This window comes from Solea solea, chromosome 13 (genome assembly GCF_958295425.1).
Source record: "Solea solea chromosome 13, fSolSol10.1, whole genome shotgun sequence".
Classification (NCBI taxonomy): domain Eukaryota; kingdom Metazoa; phylum Chordata; class Actinopteri; order Pleuronectiformes; family Soleidae; genus Solea; species Solea solea.
Genome location: NC_081146.1, coordinates 22,028,656 through 22,046,666, shown reverse-complemented (window position 1 = coordinate 22,046,666; position 18,011 = coordinate 22,028,656). Strand labels below are relative to the sequence as shown.

Genomic DNA, 18,011 nt, shown 5'->3' with positions numbered 1-18,011 from the left:
GAAAAATCCCAAACTATTATAACCGTGCACTGGTGGTATTTGCAGAAATATCAGAAATATTGTTCTACTGTATTCACGTGAGTACGTAGGGAATGAAACAAAGAAAAACCTCAACCCCATTGAGCAACTTTGGAATGAACTGGAACAGAGATTGTGAGCCAGGTCTTCTCGTCCAACATCAGTGCCTGACCTTATCACTGCTCTACAGAATAAATGGACACAAATTCACATACACTTCTTCCAAGAAGTGTGGAAGCAGTTATAGCTGCAAAAGGGGAACAAAGTTATTAAAGTAAGCAAAAGAGTGACTGATAGAAACCACACTTTTTGATGATTTCATTCTAAATCAGCAGGAAATAACCAATAAAGTCTGAATTTACTTTGAAGACACACTCCTATATCTGATGATTGGACAAGAGGGAGGTGCATTGTAATGTTTAATTTGCAATACTTCTGCCAAGAAGTTGATGTTTGTTTTCTGACTCAGAAAGTTAAAGGTCCAGTGTGTACGGATGAGGGACATAAGGCTTTGTGGGGACATGTATGTGGTTAACAGACAGACCTCGAACAAATAGATGGAGACATTGTGATCCTTTAATCGTCTGTGATCTCTTTTACCATCCATGCTGTGCCCAAATTTTTTTTTTATTCCTTTGATGTTAAAAAATGATGATCATGATCACATTAAATCATACAAAGCATACTTTGAAGCCTTTAGTAAGTCACCTGCCAAATTTAAAGCCTGTCAAGCAAACTGTTGGACAGTTATTCATCCACCAGACAGGCACAACAGGCATTCCTTGTATTAATAGAGTGATGCTGATCACAGTGGAAATCTGCAGTTGTGTGGAAAGTAAGATCTTTCTCTCAGTACTGACCAATTTTGGGACAGCGGTGGTTCTCACTTTTTATACCAAGTACCACCTGAGAAAATATTCAGCTCTCAAAGTGACACCATTATCACCAACGTTAAAATACAGTGGCGTAAATAGGCTGTAAACAGTGGAACAGGATTTCTGATTTTCCTCCACGTGCCACCAGAAGAAGTTCATGTACCTCAGTTTGAGGACCTTGCTAACACAAGATAGCAAGGCCCTTCACTAAATGACATATTAAGAGGCCTTTTCTACAGCTATGAAAACCAAATAACTTTTATTTTGAATAACGGGCACACAACTGTGATTTTCTTGGTTTCTGTTAACACAAAAATAACAACATGACTGTTTAGATAAGAGTTGAATTTGTGGATTAATGTGTGTGTTTACCTTTAGGCTTTTGTTTTTTGGTATAAATAAGCAGTGACCTTGTCCTGATGAGGACTTCAGATGAGTTCAAAAACAGATGTGAAATCTGTGGTTCAAAGTGTTTTTATTAGCACTTTTTTCCTTTCATATCCAATTGTGTCCGTGGTTAATTAAATGGACTAGATTAGTTGGAATTGTAGCAAACCTCGTATTATTGCTTACATTAACTACCAGATAACCTGTCTTTGGTTTCTCTCGCTGCTTTTATTTTTTATGTGTGCATTTTTTTTTCACTTCTTGAATTCCTAATAATTTGTTATTCAATATGTAATACATCTGCCTTGTATTCTGTGGAAACCAAGTCATGTAGTGTGACGTAATTCCCAGTTTCGACGTAACTGTGTGTGTGTTTATTAAAAAAAAGTTTCCCTCCCCGTCCGCCAGGGTGCAGCACCACGCTCATGAAGTCGCTCGCTCCTCCTAAGCGCTGAGCCTTGGCCGGAAATGACCGTATGTCAGTGACGGAAGAAGAAAATGGAGGCGGCAGTGTTCATTCTCTCGCTGGTGGACTGCTGCGCACTGATTTTTCTCTCCGTTTACTTCGTATCCTTTCGACCCGTATGTTACTGTGGCTGTTGTTAAAGGCCGTCATCGCTACGGAGTCTTGAGTTGTAATGAGGCGAGCTCCCTGAGCGGTGGTCCGCCGACTTTCAAGTGTCGGTGAGGCCGGTGTGAAGAGGGGCGTTCATAACAACCGTGAGCCTGCAGTCCGACTAAGAGGTTGGTCAATGGTTAAAAAAGCAAACGGTTATAAAAGCAAAATAACCGTGCCGTACCGAGGCGAGTTGAGTCGCGCTGGGAACATTTAGTGGTAAAGTGGCATAAGATACAGGCTCACGGTGAACCCGCTCCTCTCTCACTGCTGCTGCTGCTGGTGGTGGTTGTTTTTTTGTTGTTTGTTTTTTTAAGTTCAGTTAAAGTTAATAACACGATATTATCACACAATAACATTATCGTGATAAGTGTGAACGGAGGAGAGTGTTAATATTTCACACAAGTGACATGAAAATGCTCGCTGACATACATACAGTCTTGGTGATTCAGTTTCAAGTGCCACAAGGGGGGGCCTTGTCTTTCCTGTCAGTCAAGGACCTTTTGTCAGTTTTGTGACACCTTTTGATTTAAAATTATACCTTTTTAACGTTCTTGTTATTCACTTTAAGAATAATAATAATATGTATTTCAGTATTATTTTCTTCAATGTCAATATACCAAAGTTTCATATCAGTTTTATTTTTTGCTTTGGGCAAATGCACTTTGAGACACAAAACATGAAGCTATTATCTTTTTTGCCTCAAAAATACTAATTATTTAACAAATGTTTTTAGTTTTTTTGTCTATTAAGAAGTTCGTACTGGTTTCTAAATATTTTACTTGGAAGCAAAAAAATCTGACATGTTTTTGTTACATTGCTAACATAACATGCTAACCATTTTGAGCTATTTAAAAAACAAATATTCTTCGCCCATAAAGAAGAAATAAACAGCCCACAACATGACTCAGCTAAAATGCTGCTGTAGATTTTTATTTAATTTTTTTGGATGTTTGGATTGTGACAGAATTCACATTTTCATCTTCACGATATCCAACCTGGTGATTTTGACCAGTATTGGACTGATACCGACTGCCCCTGACTGAAGGTGTTGCATATTTTTACAATAATTCCAATAATAATTTATAAAATGTTTTTGGTATGATAATTGTGACAGTAAATGTTTTATATCATCCCATGTGTGTGAGCCAACACATGCATTTATCTTTTACAGCTGCTCATCAGCCTCTTGCATTCTGATTGTTAATATTATGAGACTTACATCGTTTACTCTTAGTTTTAATTTAATTGTCGTATAGAGTTCCTTCTCAACCATTTTAGTCAAAGGTATGGAAGCATACACACACACACACGCACCTGTCTGTGTGTGATGTGTGGGCCAAACGGTGTCACACTCACTCCAGTGTGTAGGAACCGAATGTGTGTGCACTCATTGTTATCATGTGTCTGTGTTTATTACCTTGACTTGAAGCTCAGATTATCACCCTATCTGATCTAGAATGTGACTACATCAACGCCAGAGCGTGCTGCTCCAAGCTGAACAAAGTAAGTCACACACTCACCAGTCAACTATCAGTTTAAATGTTGTGGCAGAACAAAGGCAAAGTCTTCTCAGGAAGTTACAGTTGCTCAAAAAGGATATCACTGATCTATTATCTTACATACAATGCAACGTCTGTGTTTAAATTTATTCGATAGAGATCAAAAGCAGCAAACGTGAAAGTGTCTTCTTAACAGTAGTGAGACCTACTTTGATGTATGACTTGGAGACAGTAGCACTGTCCAAAGGACAGGAGGCGGAGCTGGAGGTGGCAGAGCTGAAGATGCTGAGATTTTCATTGGGAGTGACCAGGATGGACAGGATTAGAAATGAGCATGCATGAAGGATAGCTCAGGTTACAGTTTGGAGAGAGTCACAGTTGAGATGGTTTGGTCACGTGCAGAGGAGGGATAGTCATTATACAGTATTGGACAGAGGACATTGAGGAAGAGGACAGTTGGTGTAACAGAAAAGGACACAAGGGAAAGGACAAGATGGAGGCAGATGATCCACTGTGGCCACTAGAGAGGGAGCAACCAAAGACAAAAAAATATATAAATATACAGTATATTAATTGTTTGATCAGGCTGTGTTTTGTGTATTCGTATATTGTGATAAATTATTTCTGATTGTGATTTTTTTTTTCCCCAGTGGGTAATCCCAGAGATGATAGGCCAGTGTCTCTCCACTGTGCTCATGTTAGTCTCCATGCACTGGTTCATCTTCCTCCTCAACCTGCCTGTAGCAGCCTGGAACATTTACAGGTGTGTTTTCTCTAACAAAACAGACTTAAGTCTAAAACCGCGTTATAGGCTCCCGGGTTCACGCTCTCTGTTCTCGTCCCTGCAGGCACTTGAAGGTTCCGATGGGAAACATGGGCGTGTTTGACCCGACTGAGATCCACAACCGTGGTCAGCTCAAGTCCCACATGAAGGAGGCCATGATCAAACTGGGTTACCACCTGCTCTGCTTTTTCATTTATCTGTACAGGTGAGAGCAACCACATCGGATGCAAACATCCATGCTACTGTGTTTCATCACTTTTTTTTTAATCTGTAATTTGTTTGAACCTTCAAAGCCTGTTCAAGTTCAAAATATAAAGCCAAGAAGTGCATCACACTGTTTAATGTAATTACGTATATCTTATAGGGGATAGCACGTCAGATTATGTTTGCTCCAGCATGCCTTCCAGTTGGAGCACATAAAATTAAGAAGTTTGAAAATGCTGCTGTTCTCGTTTCCATATTTGCTCTTGTTAGTTGTGAACAGAAAGTCCTGTAATCACTGATGCCATTTTCACAAACGCTGGACAATGTCTGGCAAACTGGGTCCAGTGAGGAATTGTCTGTATCAAATACATTTATAACACCAGGAGATTTGACTAGGGAGCCAACACGTGAATCTCCAGAGAATGTTTTGAACACCTTTGCAGAGACGTACATCCTCACATTCAGCCCCTCTGGACAATCTACAGAAAATGTAGACTTCATTACAGGTTTGAAAAGCAGTCAAATAAAAGAAATCCCTGCTTTTCACTACTTTTCACCCTTAGGTAGTATTAAACAAACACCTGTAGAAGAAAACACCTGCTTCCTTTTTACATCATATACTACTTGCTCAGGTCAGAACGTTCTCCAGAGGCTGTGTCTGTGAAAATGTCCAGCAAAGTCTTTTAGATGTTCTCTGGATGTTCTCCTGCCAGTTCCTGAGTCTAATCTCTGGATTATGTTCATGTACACTTCAGATAATCCACAGTGCATTTCCTGTGTTGCTCCACAGAGCTCGGTGGTAGAGCAAGTTGTCTATTAACTCCAAGGTTGTGGGTTTGATTCCAGACTCCCCTAGTCTACATGCCAATGTATCATTTGGCAAGACACTCCACTCCACGTTGCTTCTTATTGCTGTGTGTGAATTTAGTGAACAAGAAAATGACCCTGCTGCATTCAGATAATGATTGGACCCAGTTCTCTTCGCATTCTCCACTGCACTGTTCATATCTGAAAACAGTAATATTGTGCTTCTGTCACGCTCAGGTGTGTATTTTAACACATTTCTTTCCCACCTTGTTTTCCCAGCATGATCTTGGCTCTGATCAACGACTGAAGCGCCTGACATCTCTCTCCAACATCATCCAAAAATCATCAAATTCCAATCTCCAGGGTTTTCTGTTTCCTCCTCACTCACTGCTCCTCTACTGTGTATGCGTCAACTCTGTCAGAACAGCGGGAAGAACAAGTTCACTCTCACATTTGCTCGCATCTGTTGTTTCTTATGTCACAGTCTCAGTGTTATACCTTTTGATATGACGCTAGGTTGATACTTACGCATTTAATACTCGTGACAAACGCATGTTGTGACGGCAGCCGTCTCTGCACAAAGACCTGTTAGACTGCTGTGTTCACAGAAGACGTCCTGCAGCAGTCTAGGGCCGCAACGATTATTCCATTCCTCGATTTTTATTTGATTACTTTTAATTAATCGCCAACTGTTTTGATAATTGAGAAGGTTTTCTCATTCTTCATCTTCTTAAATGTGAATACGTCTGGTTTCTTTGCTCCATATATAACAAAGAAACCATTAAAACTGAATCATTTTGGCTTGTTAGCAAAAACAAGACATTCAAGAACGTCGTAATTTCCACACACTGATCTACATTTTCGGACATTTTATGGACCAAATGTGTACAGATTAATTGATTATGAAAATAATCGTTATTTGCAGCCCTACTGTATTTTTATGTTACTTTGAGAGTGCAATATTTTCTCAGGTGGTACTTGGTCTAAAGCATTTACTTGACAATGAGGGTTTATGGATCTCTGAGTGTCAGATCAGTTCGTCCCTATGCTACACCCTCTTTGCCATTGCACTCAGCACAGCTCTTGCCTTGTGTAGGTAGGCTTCGTCTTAAGTTTGCATTTGCGTTGGTTACAAACACTGAAACACATCTTATTTGTTGGGAAATCTGTCCTGATAGCCTTCAATAAATAAATAAACTTACTGGGTGGGGGGAGATAAGAGAAAAAGCCACATTTATTGGCTTATGAACCTGTCACTTAATGATCTGCGTGGTTCATGATTCAGACATCATGTTGGCATCCTATTGTGTTCCATTCGGCTTCATGCTACGGAAGAGGTTTAGGGCCACATGTAAAAAACAAGGCAATTGGGGATGACAGATTCCACCCCATTCATGCAACAAGCCTCTGTTGGCCTATATGTGTAACAGACTCTGTGGCGCAACAGTTGAGCGCCTGACTCCAGATCAGAAGGTTGCATGTTGAAATCCACGTCAGGGTCGAAATTCTTGAGCCTCATACAGCAAGAGCCGACACACGCACAGAGCCACCAAAAACATTACTTCACTCCCACTCAGTGGGCTGAAGTAAATAAACAGCTTGAATTCTTAGATTAAAGTCAGAATTATTTAATCTCAGAATTCTGTGTTTTCCAAAAAAAACTCACAATTGGCCCCAATCCTCTTCTGTACCAGACAATGAGAGTTTTGACAGCACAGAGCGAGATACAGACTCAAACTACAACGCTGCTGTATTTTCCCCTACAGACAACTTTATTGATTTTTAATCTGGATGTGAAGACGAGTTTCAGCAAATCCCATATTCATATGTTTCAGAGACAAATGCGGGACTAGTGCTATAACTTTGGTTGATGTGTCACTCTCTTTTTTCTTTTTAATTTCAACACTGTTGTCGCTCATTTATTTTCCTCATATCCCCACACTCTTGACTATAATGGAGGACGCCTAAAACCTTTACAAGAAACGTGGTCAAACTATCAAAAGTTTTCACGCACGTTAGAGATTAGCGTGGGAATCTCTGGAGCTGATCTTAATGCTCTGTGTGAATTTTTGGTGCCTTGTGATCCCGTGTTTGTGAAGCATGGGAAGTTGTAAAGACGATATACTTTCTTTTTACGTTCAGATAGTGAAGTCGTGAGTGTGTTGCTCTTGTGCTACAAAAGGACGCAGACGTTTAATGCAAGGAATGGTGGGGGGGCAAAATGTACAATATAGGAGGACAGTTCAGTTTTTTCTTTTTCATTTTAAGTAGGGATGATATAAGGTACTTGATGTGGGTCTTTCTTTACAAGGCTATAATCACATTTTCTCTGCTGTTCCCATTCATATCAAAACAAAGTAGAAATTTTGTTCTGTTCTACAACATTTCAGTCTGTATAACCCTGACTCTACAGTACCTTATACATCCTCACTTCAAGAATCCTCAACTACCCCTTTACCATTCTTCTGCAAAAACAAACTGTACATGTGTGATGTAAATGTAGTCTTAAGGCACCAGCCGTCACAGTATTGGTGACAGTTGGGAGTGAACCTCCGTCATGTACCGCTGTAGTATTTCCACTGACAGACAGTGTGAGCAGGTGTGCTCCTCACTGGGATGATGATGATGGGTGTGTGTGCACTCCTCTTTTAGAATCATGGCTGCTTTGGCTGCATTGACAGTCACATCATGTAAAAAAATGCTGGTGAAAGAGTTTGTGTTTTTTTTTGGAGGGAAAAATGTGTTTGATAAATAAACATTAAAGACAAGTGGTGAACTATGGGCTACAAACTGTGCATACTTTATTATTGTGAAGTCAGCTGAAGTTTGTACCTTCACTGTCAACGACAACTAGTGGCTAAAGGTGTCAATCAATACAATACAAATCAGATTTTTATGAATTAGTGTATTTACTTATATCATGAAATTAAAGGTAAAGAACATTAAGAATGAATAAGGTCAGAAAAGGAATGGCTTTCTTGTGTCTCTGTTAAGTATAGTATGTGCATTGCATTCACTTAAACTAAAAAAAGGCTGTTTTTCTGATTTTTTTTCTGGCTCTTCATTTGGAAAAAACATTTTTCAGGTCTGAATTTCCAAGATTTATTATGAAGACCTGAAAAAAAATGTGACAAAAATGTCATAGTTTGGTATTAAGTCCAAAATGTGACAAAAATTTCATAGGTCAGTTTTTCCTAGGTTAATTTTGTCAAATTTGGGACAACATACTAACCTATGACATTTAGGAAAAACTAAATGTCATAGGTTAGTTTTTCCTAAATGTCATAGGTTAGTATGTCGTCCAAAATCTGTCAAAAAAGTCATAGTATAGTATGTTGTCCAAAATCTGTCAAAAAAGTCATAGTATAGTATGTCGTCCAAAATCTGTCAAAAAAGTCATAGTATAGTATGACATCCAAAATTAGTCAAAAAAGACATACTTTGGTATGTCGTCCAAAATGTGACAAAAATGTCATAGGTTAGTATGTTGTCCAAAATGTGACAAAAATGTCATAGGTTAGTATGTTGTCCAAAATGTGACAAAAATGTCATAGGTTAGTATGTCGTCCAAAATGTGACAAAAATGTCATAGGTTAGTATGTCGTCCAAAATGTGACAAAAAAGTCATAGGTTAGTATGTCGTCCAAAATGTGACAAAAATGTCATAGGTTAGTATGTCGTCCAAAATGTGACAAAAATGTCATAGGTTAGTATGTCGTCCAAAATTTGACAAAAATGTCATAGGTTAGTATGTCGTCCAAAATTTGACAAAAAAGTCATACTTTAGTATGTCGTCCAAAATCTGTCAAAAAAGTCATAGTATAGTATGTCGTCCAAAATCTGTCAAAAAAGTCATAGGTTAGTATGTCGTCCAAAATGTGATAAAAAAAGTCATAGGTTAGGTAGTCGCACAAAACGTGACAAAATTAGTCATAGGTTAGTATGTCGTCCAAAATTTGACAAAAAAGTCATAGGTTAGTATGTCGTCCAAAATGTGATAAAAAAAGTCATAGGTTAGGTAGTCGCACAAAACGTGACAAAATTAGTCATAGGTTAGTATGTCGTCCAAAATTTGACAAAAAAGTCATAGGTTAGTATGTCGTCCAAAATGTGACAAAAATGTCATAGGTTAGTATGTCGTCCAAAATGTGACAAAAATGTCATAGGTTAGTATGTCGTCCAAAATTTGACAAAAAAGTCATACTTTAGTATGTCGTCCAAAATCTGTCAAAAAAGTCATAGTATAGTATGTCGTCCAAAATTAGTCAAAAAAGACATACTTTGGTATGTCGTCCAAAATGTGACAAAAATGTCATAGGTTAGTATGTTGTCCAAAATGTGACAAAAATGTCATAGGTTAGTATGTTGTCCAAAATGTGACAAAAATGTCATAGGTTAGTATGTCGTCCAAAATGTGACAAAAATGTCATAGGTTAGTATGTCGTCCAAAATGTGACAAAAATGTCATAGGTTAGTATGTCGTCCAAAATGTGACAAAAATGTCATAGGTTAGTATGTCGTCCAAAATTTGACAAAAATGTCATACTTTAGTATGTCGTCCAAAATCTGTCAAAAAAGTCATAGTATAGTATGTCGTCCAAAATCTGTCAAAAAAGTCATAGGTTAGTATGTCGTCCAAAATGTGATAAAAAAAGTCATAGTATAGTATGTCGTCCAAAATCTGTCAAAAAAGTCATAGGTTAGTATGTCGTCCAAAATGTGATAAAAAAAGTCATAGGTTAGCATGTCGTCCAAAATGTGACAAAAAAGTCATAGGTTAGTATGTCATCCAAAATGTAACAAATAAGTCATACTTTAGTATGTCGTCCAAAACGTGACAAAAAAGTCATAGGTTAGGTAGTCGCACAAAACGTGACAAAATTAGTCATAGGTTAGTATGTCGTCCAAAATTTGACAAAAAAGTCAGACTGGTATGTCGTCCAAAATGTGACAAAAATGTCATAGGTTAGTATGTTGTCCAAAATGTGACAAAAATGTCAGATGTTAGTATGTCGTCCAAAATGTGACAAAAATGTCATAGGTTAGTATGTCGTCCAAAATTTAACAAAAAAGTCATACTTTAGTATGTCGTCCAAAATCTGTCAAAAAAGTCATAGTATAGTATGTCGTCCAAAATCTGTCAAAAAAGACATACTTTGGTATGTCGTCCAAAATGTGACAAAAATGTCATAGGTTAGTATGTTGTCCAAAATGTGACAAAAATGTCATAGGTTAGTATGTCGTCCAAAATGTGACAAAAATGTCATAGGTAAGTATGTCGTCCAAAATGTGACAAAAATGTCATAGGTTAGTATGTCGTCCAAAATCTGACAAAAAAGTCATACTTTAGTTTGTCGTCCAAAATCTGTCAAAAAAGTCATAGTATAGTATGTTGTCCAAAATCTGTCAAAAAAGTCATAGTATAGTATGACACTCAAAATTAGTCAAAAAAGACATACTTTGGTATGTCGTCCAAAATGTGACAAAAATGTCATACTTTAGTATGTAGTCCAAAATCTGTCAAAAAAGTCATAGGTTAGTATGTCGTCCAAAATGTGATAAAAAAAGTCATAGGTTAGCATGTCGTCCAAAATGTAAAAAAAAAGTCATAGGTTAGTATGTCGTCCAAAACGTGACAAACAAGTCATAGGTTAGTATGTAGTCCAAAATTTGACAAAAGGTCATAGGTTAGTATGTTGTCCAAAATGTGACAAAAAAGTCATAGTATAATATGTGGTCCAAAATCAGCCAAAAAAGTCATAGGTTAGTATGTGGTCCAAAATCAGCCAAAAAAGTCATAGGTTAGTATGTGGTCCAAAATCACCAAAAAAGGTCATAGGTTAGTATGTGGTCCAAAATCAGCCAAAATGGTCATAGGTTAGTATGTGGTCCAAAATCACCAAAAAAGGTCATAGGTTAGTATGTCGTCAAAAATTTGACAAAAAAGTCATAGTTTAGTATGTGGTCCAAAATTACCAAAAAAGGTCATAGTATAGTATGTCGTCCAAAATCTGTCAAAAAAAGTCATTGTATAGTATGTTTTCCAAAATCAGCCAAAAAAGTCATAGTATAGTATCTCGTCCAAAACGTGACAAAAAAGTCATAGGTTAGTATGTCGTCCAAAATGTGACAAAAAAGTCATACTTTAGTATGTCGTCCAAAACGTGACAAAAAAAGTCATAGTATAGTATGTCGTCCAAAACATGACAAAAAAGTCATAGGTTAGTATGTCGTCCAAAACGTGACAAAAATGTCATAGGTTAGTATGTTGTCCAAAATGTGACAAAAATGTCATAGGTTAGTATGTCGTCCAAAATGTGACAAAAATGTCATAGGTTAGTATGTCGTCCAAAATGTGACAAAAATGTCATAGGTTAGTATGTTGTCCAAAATGTGACAAAAATGTCATAGTATGTCGTCCAAAATGTGACAAAAATGTCATAGGTTAGTATGTCGTCCAAAATGTGACAAAAATGTCATAGGTTAGTATGTCGTCCAAAATTTGACAAAAAAGTCATACTTTAGTATGTTGTCCAAAATCTGTCAAAAAAGTCATAGTATAGTATGTTGTCCAAAATCTGTCAAAAAAGTCATACTTTGGTATGTCGTCCAAAATGTGACAAAAATGTCATACTTTAGTATGTAGTCCAAAATCTGTCAAAAAAGTCATAGTATAGTATGTCGTCCAAAATCTGTCAAAAAAGTCATAGGTTAGTATGTCGTCCAAAATGTGATAAAAAAGTCATAGGTTAGCATGTCGTCCAAAATGTAAAAAAAAAGTCATAGGTTAGTATGTCGTCCAAAACGTGACAAACAAGTCATAGGTTAGTATGTAGTCCAAAATTTGACAAAAGGTCATAGGTTAGTATGTTGTCCAAAATGTGACAAAAAAGTCATAGTATAATATGTGGTCCAAAATCAGCCAAAAAAGTCATAGTATAGTATGTCGTCCAAAATTAGTCAAAAAAGACGTAGTTCTGTATGTCGTCCAAAATGTGACAAAAAAGTCATATGTTAGTATGTCGTCCAAAATTTGACAAAAATGTCATAGGTTAGTATGTTGCCCAAAATGTGATAAAAAAGTCATATGTTAGTATGTCGTCCAAAATTTGACAAAAAAGTTATAGGTTAGTATGTGGTCCAAAATGTGACAGAAAAGTCAGATGTTAGTATGTAGTCCAAAAAATTACCAAAAAAGTCATAGTATAGTATGTTGTCCAAAATCAATCAAAAAAGTCATAGTGGAGTATGTCGTCCAAAATCAGTCAAAAAAGTTATAGTATAGTAAGTGGTCCAAAATCACCAAAAAACTCATAATTTTTCGTCACATTGTCGTCCAAAATTTGACAAAAATGTCATAGGTTAGTATGTTGCCCAAAATGTGATAAAAAAGTCATAGGTTAGCATGTCGTCCAAAATGTGACAATAATGAGATGTGTCCGTTGGACAGTAATCCCTGCTGGCCTAAAGGATAGAACACTGGTCTTCTACATCAAGGATTGTGTGTTAAAGACCCATCTGGAGCAACACTCTCAAAGTCTTATTGGAAAACATAGTATGTCATCCAAAATCTGTCAAAAAAGTCATAGTACAAGATGTCGTCCAAAATCTGTCAAAAAAGTCATAGGTTAGTATGTCGTCCAAAATGTGACAAAAATGTCATAGGTTAGTATGTCGTCCAAAATGTGACAAAAATGTCATAGGTTAGTATGTCGTCCAAAATGTGACAAAAATGTCATAGGTTAGTATGTCGTCCAAAATGTGACAAAAATGTCATAGGTTAGTATGTCGTCCAAAATTTGACAAAAAAGTCATACTTTAGTATGTCGTCCAAAATCTGTCAAAAAAGTCATAGTATAGTATGTCGTCCAAAATTAGTCAAAAAAGACATACTTTGGTATGTCGTCCAAAATGTGACAAAAATGTCATAGGTTAGTATGTTGTCCAAAATGTGACAAAAATGTCATAGGTTAGTATGTTGTCCAAAATGTGACAAAAATGTCATAGGTTAGTATGTCGTCCAAAATGTGACAAAAATGTCATAGGTTAGTATGTCGTCCAAAATTTGACAAAAATGTCATACTTTAGTATGTCGTCCAAAATCTGTCAAAAAAGTCATAGTATAGTATGTCGTCCAAAATCTGTCAAAAAAGTCATAGGTTAGTATGTCGTCCAAAATGTGATAAAAAAAAGTCATAGGTTAGCATGTCGTCCAAAATGTGACAAAAAAGTCATAGGTTTTATATGTCGTCCAAAATGTAACAAATAAGTCATACTTTAGTATGTCGTCCAAAACGTGACAAAAAAGTCATAGGTTAGGTAGTCGCACAAAACGTGACAAAATTAGTCATAGGTTAGTATGTCGTCCAAAATTTGACAAAAAAGTCAGACTTTGGTATGTCGTCCAAAATGTGACAAAAATGTCATAGGTTAGTATGTTGTCCAAAATGTGACAAAAATGTCATAGGTTAGTATGTCGTCCAAAATGTGACAAAAATGTCATAGGTTAGTATGTCGTCCAAAATTTGACAAAAATGTCATACTTTAGTATGTCGTCCAAAATCTGTCAAAAAAGTCATAGTATAGTATGTCGTCCAAAATCTGTCAAAAAAGTCATAGGTTAGTATGTCGTCCAAAATGTGATAAAAAAAAGTCATAGGTTAGCATGTCGTCCAAAATGTGACAAAAAAGTCATAGGTTTTATATGTCGTCCAAAATGTAACAAATAAGTCATACTTTAGTATGTCGTCCAAAACGTGACAAAAAAGTCATAGGTTAGGTAGTCGCACAAAACGTGACAAAATTAGTCATAGGTTAGTATGTCGTCCAAAATTTGACAAAAAAGTCAGACTTTGGTATGTCGTCCAAAATGTGACAAAAATGTCATAGGTTAGTATGTTGTCCAAAATGTGACAAAAATGTCATAGGTTAGTATGTCGTCCAAAATGTGACAAAAATGTCATAGGTTAGTATGTAGTCCAAAATTTGACAAAAGGTCATAGGTTAGTATGTTGTCCAAAATGTGACAAAAAAGTCATAGTATAATATGTGGTCCAAAATAAGCCAAAAAAGTCATAGGTTAGTATGTGGTCCAAAATCAGCCAAAAAAGTCATAGGTTAGTATGTGGTCCAAAATCACCAAAAAAGGTCATAGGTTAGTATGTGGTCCAAAATCAGCCAAAAAAGTCATAGGTTAGTATGTGGTCCAAAATCACCAAAAAAGGTCATAGGTTAGTATGTCGTCAAAAATTTGACAAAAAAGTCATAGTTTAGTATGTGGTCCAAAATTACCAAAAAAGGTCATAGTATAGTATGTCGTCCAAAATCTGTCAAAAAAGGTCATAGTATAGTATGTCGTCCAAAATCTGTCAAAAAAAGTCATTGTATAGTATGTTTTCCAAAATCAGCCAAAAAAGTCATAGTATAGTATCTCGTCCAAAACGTGACAAAAAAGTCATAGGTTAGTATGTCGTCCAAAATGTGACAAAAAAGTCATACTTTAGTATGTCGTCCAAAACGTGACAAAAAAAGTCATAGTATAGTATGTCGTCCAAAACGTGACAAAAAAGTCATAGGTTAGTATGTCGTCCAAAACGTGACAAAAATGTCATAGGTTAGTATGTTGTCCAAAATGTGACAAAAATGTCATAGGTTAGTATGTCGTCCAAAATGTGACAAAAATGTCATAGGTTAGTATGTCGTCCAAAATGTGACAAAAATGTCATAGGTTAGTATGTTGTCCAAAATGTGACAAAAATGTCATAGGTTAGTATGTCGTCCAAAATCTGTCAAAAAAGTCATAGTATAGTATGTTGTCCAAAATCTGTCAAAAAAGTCATAGTATAGTATGTCGTCCAAAATCTGTCAAAAAAGTCATAGTATAGTATGACATCCAAAATTAGTCAAAAAAGACATACTTTGGTATGTCGTCCAAAATGTGACAAAAATGTCATAGGTTAGTATGTTGTCCAAAATGTGACAAAAATGTCATAGGTTAGTATGTTGTCCAAAATGTGACAAAAATGTCATAGGTTAGTATGTCGTCCAAAATGTGACAAAAATGTCATAGGTTAGTATGTCGTCCAAAATGTGACAAAAAAGTCATAGGTTAGTATGTCGTCCAAAATGTGACAAAAATGTCATAGGTTAGTATGTCGTCCAAAATGTGACAAAAATGTCATAGGTTAGTATGTCGTCCAAAATTTGACAAAAATGTCATAGGTTAGTATGTCGTCCAAAATTTGACAAAAAAGTCATACTTTAGTATGTCGTCCAAAATCTGTCAAAAAAGTCATAGTATAGTATGTCGTCCAAAATCTGTCAAAAAAGTCATAGGTTAGTATGTCGTCCAAAATGTGATAAAAAAAGTCATAGGTTAGGTAGTCGCACAAAACGTGACAAAATTAGTCATAGGTTAGTATGTCGTCCAAAATTTGACAAAAAAGTCATAGTATAGTATGTCGTCCAAAATTAGTCAAAAAAGACATACTTTGGTATGTCGTCCAAAATGTGACAAAAATGTCATAGGTTAGTATGTTGTCCAAAATGTGACAAAAATGTCATAGGTTAGTATGTTGTCCAAAATGTGACAAAAATGTCATAGGTTAGTATGTCGTCCAAAATGTGACAAAAATGTCATAGGTTAGTATGTCGTCCAAAATGTGACAAAAATGTCATAGGTTAGTATGTCGTCCAAAATGTGACAAAAATGTCATAGGTTAGTATGTCGTCCAAAATTTGACAAAAATGTCATACTTTAGTATGTCGTCCAAAATCTGTCAAAAAAGTCATAGTATAGTATGTCGTCCAAAATCTGTCAAAAAAGTCATAGGTTAGTATGTCGTCCAAAATGTGATAAAAAAAGTCATAGTATAGTATGTCGTCCAAAATCTGTCAAAAAAGTCATAGGTTAGTATGTCGTCCAAAATGTGATAAAAAAAGTCATAGGTTAGCATGTCGTCCAAAATGTGACAAAAAAGTCATAGGTTAGTATGTCATCCAAAATGTAACAAATAAGTCATACTTTAGTATGTCGTCCAAAACGTGACAAAAAAGTCATAGGTTAGGTAGTCGCACAAAACGTGACAAAATTAGTCATAGGTTAGTATGTCGTCCAAAATTTGACAAAAAAGTCAGACTTTGGTATGTCGTCCAAAATGTGACAAAAATGTCATAGGTTAGTATGTTGTCCAAAATGTGACAAAAATGTCATAGGTTAGTATGTCGTCCAAAATGTGACAAAAATGTCATAGGTTAGTATGTCGTCCAAAATTTAACAAAAAAGTCATACTTTAGTATGTCGTCCAAAATCTGTCAAAAAAGTCATAGTATAGTATGTCGTCCAAAATCTGTCAAAAAAGACATACTTTGGTATGTCGTCCAAAATGTGACAAAAATGTCATAGGTTAGTATGTTGTCCAAAATGTGACAAAAATGTCATAGGTTAGTATGTCGTCCAAAATGTGACAAAAATGTCATAGGTTAGTATGTCGTCCAAAATGTGACAAAAATGTCATAGGTTAGTATGTCGTCCAAAATCTGACAAAAAAGTCATACTTTAGTTTGTCGTCCAAAATCTGTCAAAAAAGTCATAGTATAGTATGTTGTCCAAAATCTGTCAAAAAAGTCATAGTATAGTATGACACTCAAAATTAGTCAAAAAAGACATACTTTGGTATGTCGTCCAAAATGTGACAAAAATTTCATACTTTAGTATGTAGTCCAAAATCTGTCAAAAAAGTCATAGGTTAGTATGTCGTCCAAAATGTGATAAAAAAAGTCATAGGTTAGCATGTCGTCCAAAATGTAAAAAAAAAGTCATAGGTTAGTATGTCGTCCAAAACGTGACAAACAAGTCATAGGTTAGTATGTAGTCCAAAATTTGACAAAAGGTCATAGGTTAGTATGTTGTCCAAAATGTGACAAAAAAGTCATAGTATAATATGTGGTCCAAAATCAGCCAAAAAAGTCATAGGTTAGTATGTGGTCCAAAATCAGCCAAAAAAGTCATAGGTTAGTATGTGGTCCAAAATCACCAAAAAAGGTCATAGGTTAGTATGTGGTCCAAAATCAGCCAAAAAAGTCATAGGTTAGTATGTGGTCCAAAATCACCAAAAAAGGTCATAGGTTAGTATGTCGTCAAAAATTTGACAAAAAAGTCATAGTTTAGTATGTGGTCCAAAATTACCAAAAAAGGTCATAGTATAGTATGTCGTCCAAAATCTGTCAAAAAAAGTCATTGTATAGTATGTTTTCCAAAATCAGCCAAAAAAGTCATAGTATAGTATCTCGTCCAAAACGTGACAAAAAAGTCATAGGTTAGTATGTCGTCCAAAATGTGACAAAAAAGTCATACTTTAGTATGTCGTCCAAAACGTGACAAAAAAAGTCATAGTATAGTATGTCGTCCAAAACATGACAAAAAAGTCATAGGTTAGTATGTCGTCCAAAACGTGACAAAAATGTCATAGGTTAGTATGTTGTCCAAAATGTGACAAAAATGTCATAGGTTAGTATGTCGTCCAAAATGTGACAAAAATGTCATAGGTTAGTATGTCGTCCAAAATGTGACAAAAATGTCATAGGTTAGTATGTCGTCCAAAATGTGACAAAAATGTCATAGGTTAGTATGTCGTCCAAAATGTGACAAAAATGTCATAGGTTAGTATGTCGTCCAAAATTTGACAAAAAAGTCATACTTTAGTATGTTGTCCAAAATCTGTCAAAAAAGTCATAGTATAGTATGTTGTCCAAAATCTGTCAAAAAAGTCATACTTTGGTATGTCGTCCAAAATGTGACAAAAATGTCATACTTTAGT

At 35.9% G+C, this 18,011-nt stretch overlaps 1 protein-coding gene across 2 annotated transcripts; it reads left to right on the top strand.

Annotated features, from left to right (window-relative positions):
- The first annotated feature begins 742 nt into the window (after positions 1 to 742).
- Positions 743 to 7,972, top strand: cnih4 (cornichon family AMPA receptor auxiliary protein 4). Of its 2 annotated transcripts, XM_058648644.1 has the most exons (6): positions 743 to 853; positions 1,689 to 1,847; positions 3,334 to 3,402; positions 4,049 to 4,161; positions 4,247 to 4,387; positions 5,473 to 7,972. In XM_058648644.1, exons 2-6 carry the CDS (start codon positions 1,779 to 1,781, stop codon positions 5,498 to 5,500), a joined length of 420 nt encoding a protein of 139 aa, XP_058504627.1. In that variant the 5' UTR covers positions 743 to 853; positions 1,689 to 1,778; the 3' UTR covers positions 5,501 to 7,972. The 2 variants fall into 2 exon arrangements, with proteins under 2 accessions (XP_058504627.1, XP_058504628.1); XM_058648645.1 differs by lacking the exons at positions 743 to 853; positions 1,689 to 1,847 and adding an exon at positions 1,877 to 2,024 and having other exon boundaries at positions 3,356 to 3,402.
- The last annotated feature ends 10,039 nt before the right edge of the window (positions 7,973 to 18,011 follow it).

Excerpts from the sequence above, each read along its gene's own strand:
- cnih4 (XM_058648644.1), top strand. The coding sequence starts at position 1,779 with ATGGAGGCGGCAGTGTTCATTCTCTCGCTGGTGGACTGCTGCGCACTG. Across the intron at positions 1,848-3,333 it reads TTTTTCTCTCCGTTTACTTC|ATTATCACCCTATCTGATCT; the intron begins GTATCCTTTCGA and ends CTTGAAGCTCAG. Across the intron at positions 4,388-5,472 it reads TTTTTCATTTATCTGTACAG|CATGATCTTGGCTCTGATCA; the intron begins GTGAGAGCAACC and ends TTGTTTTCCCAG.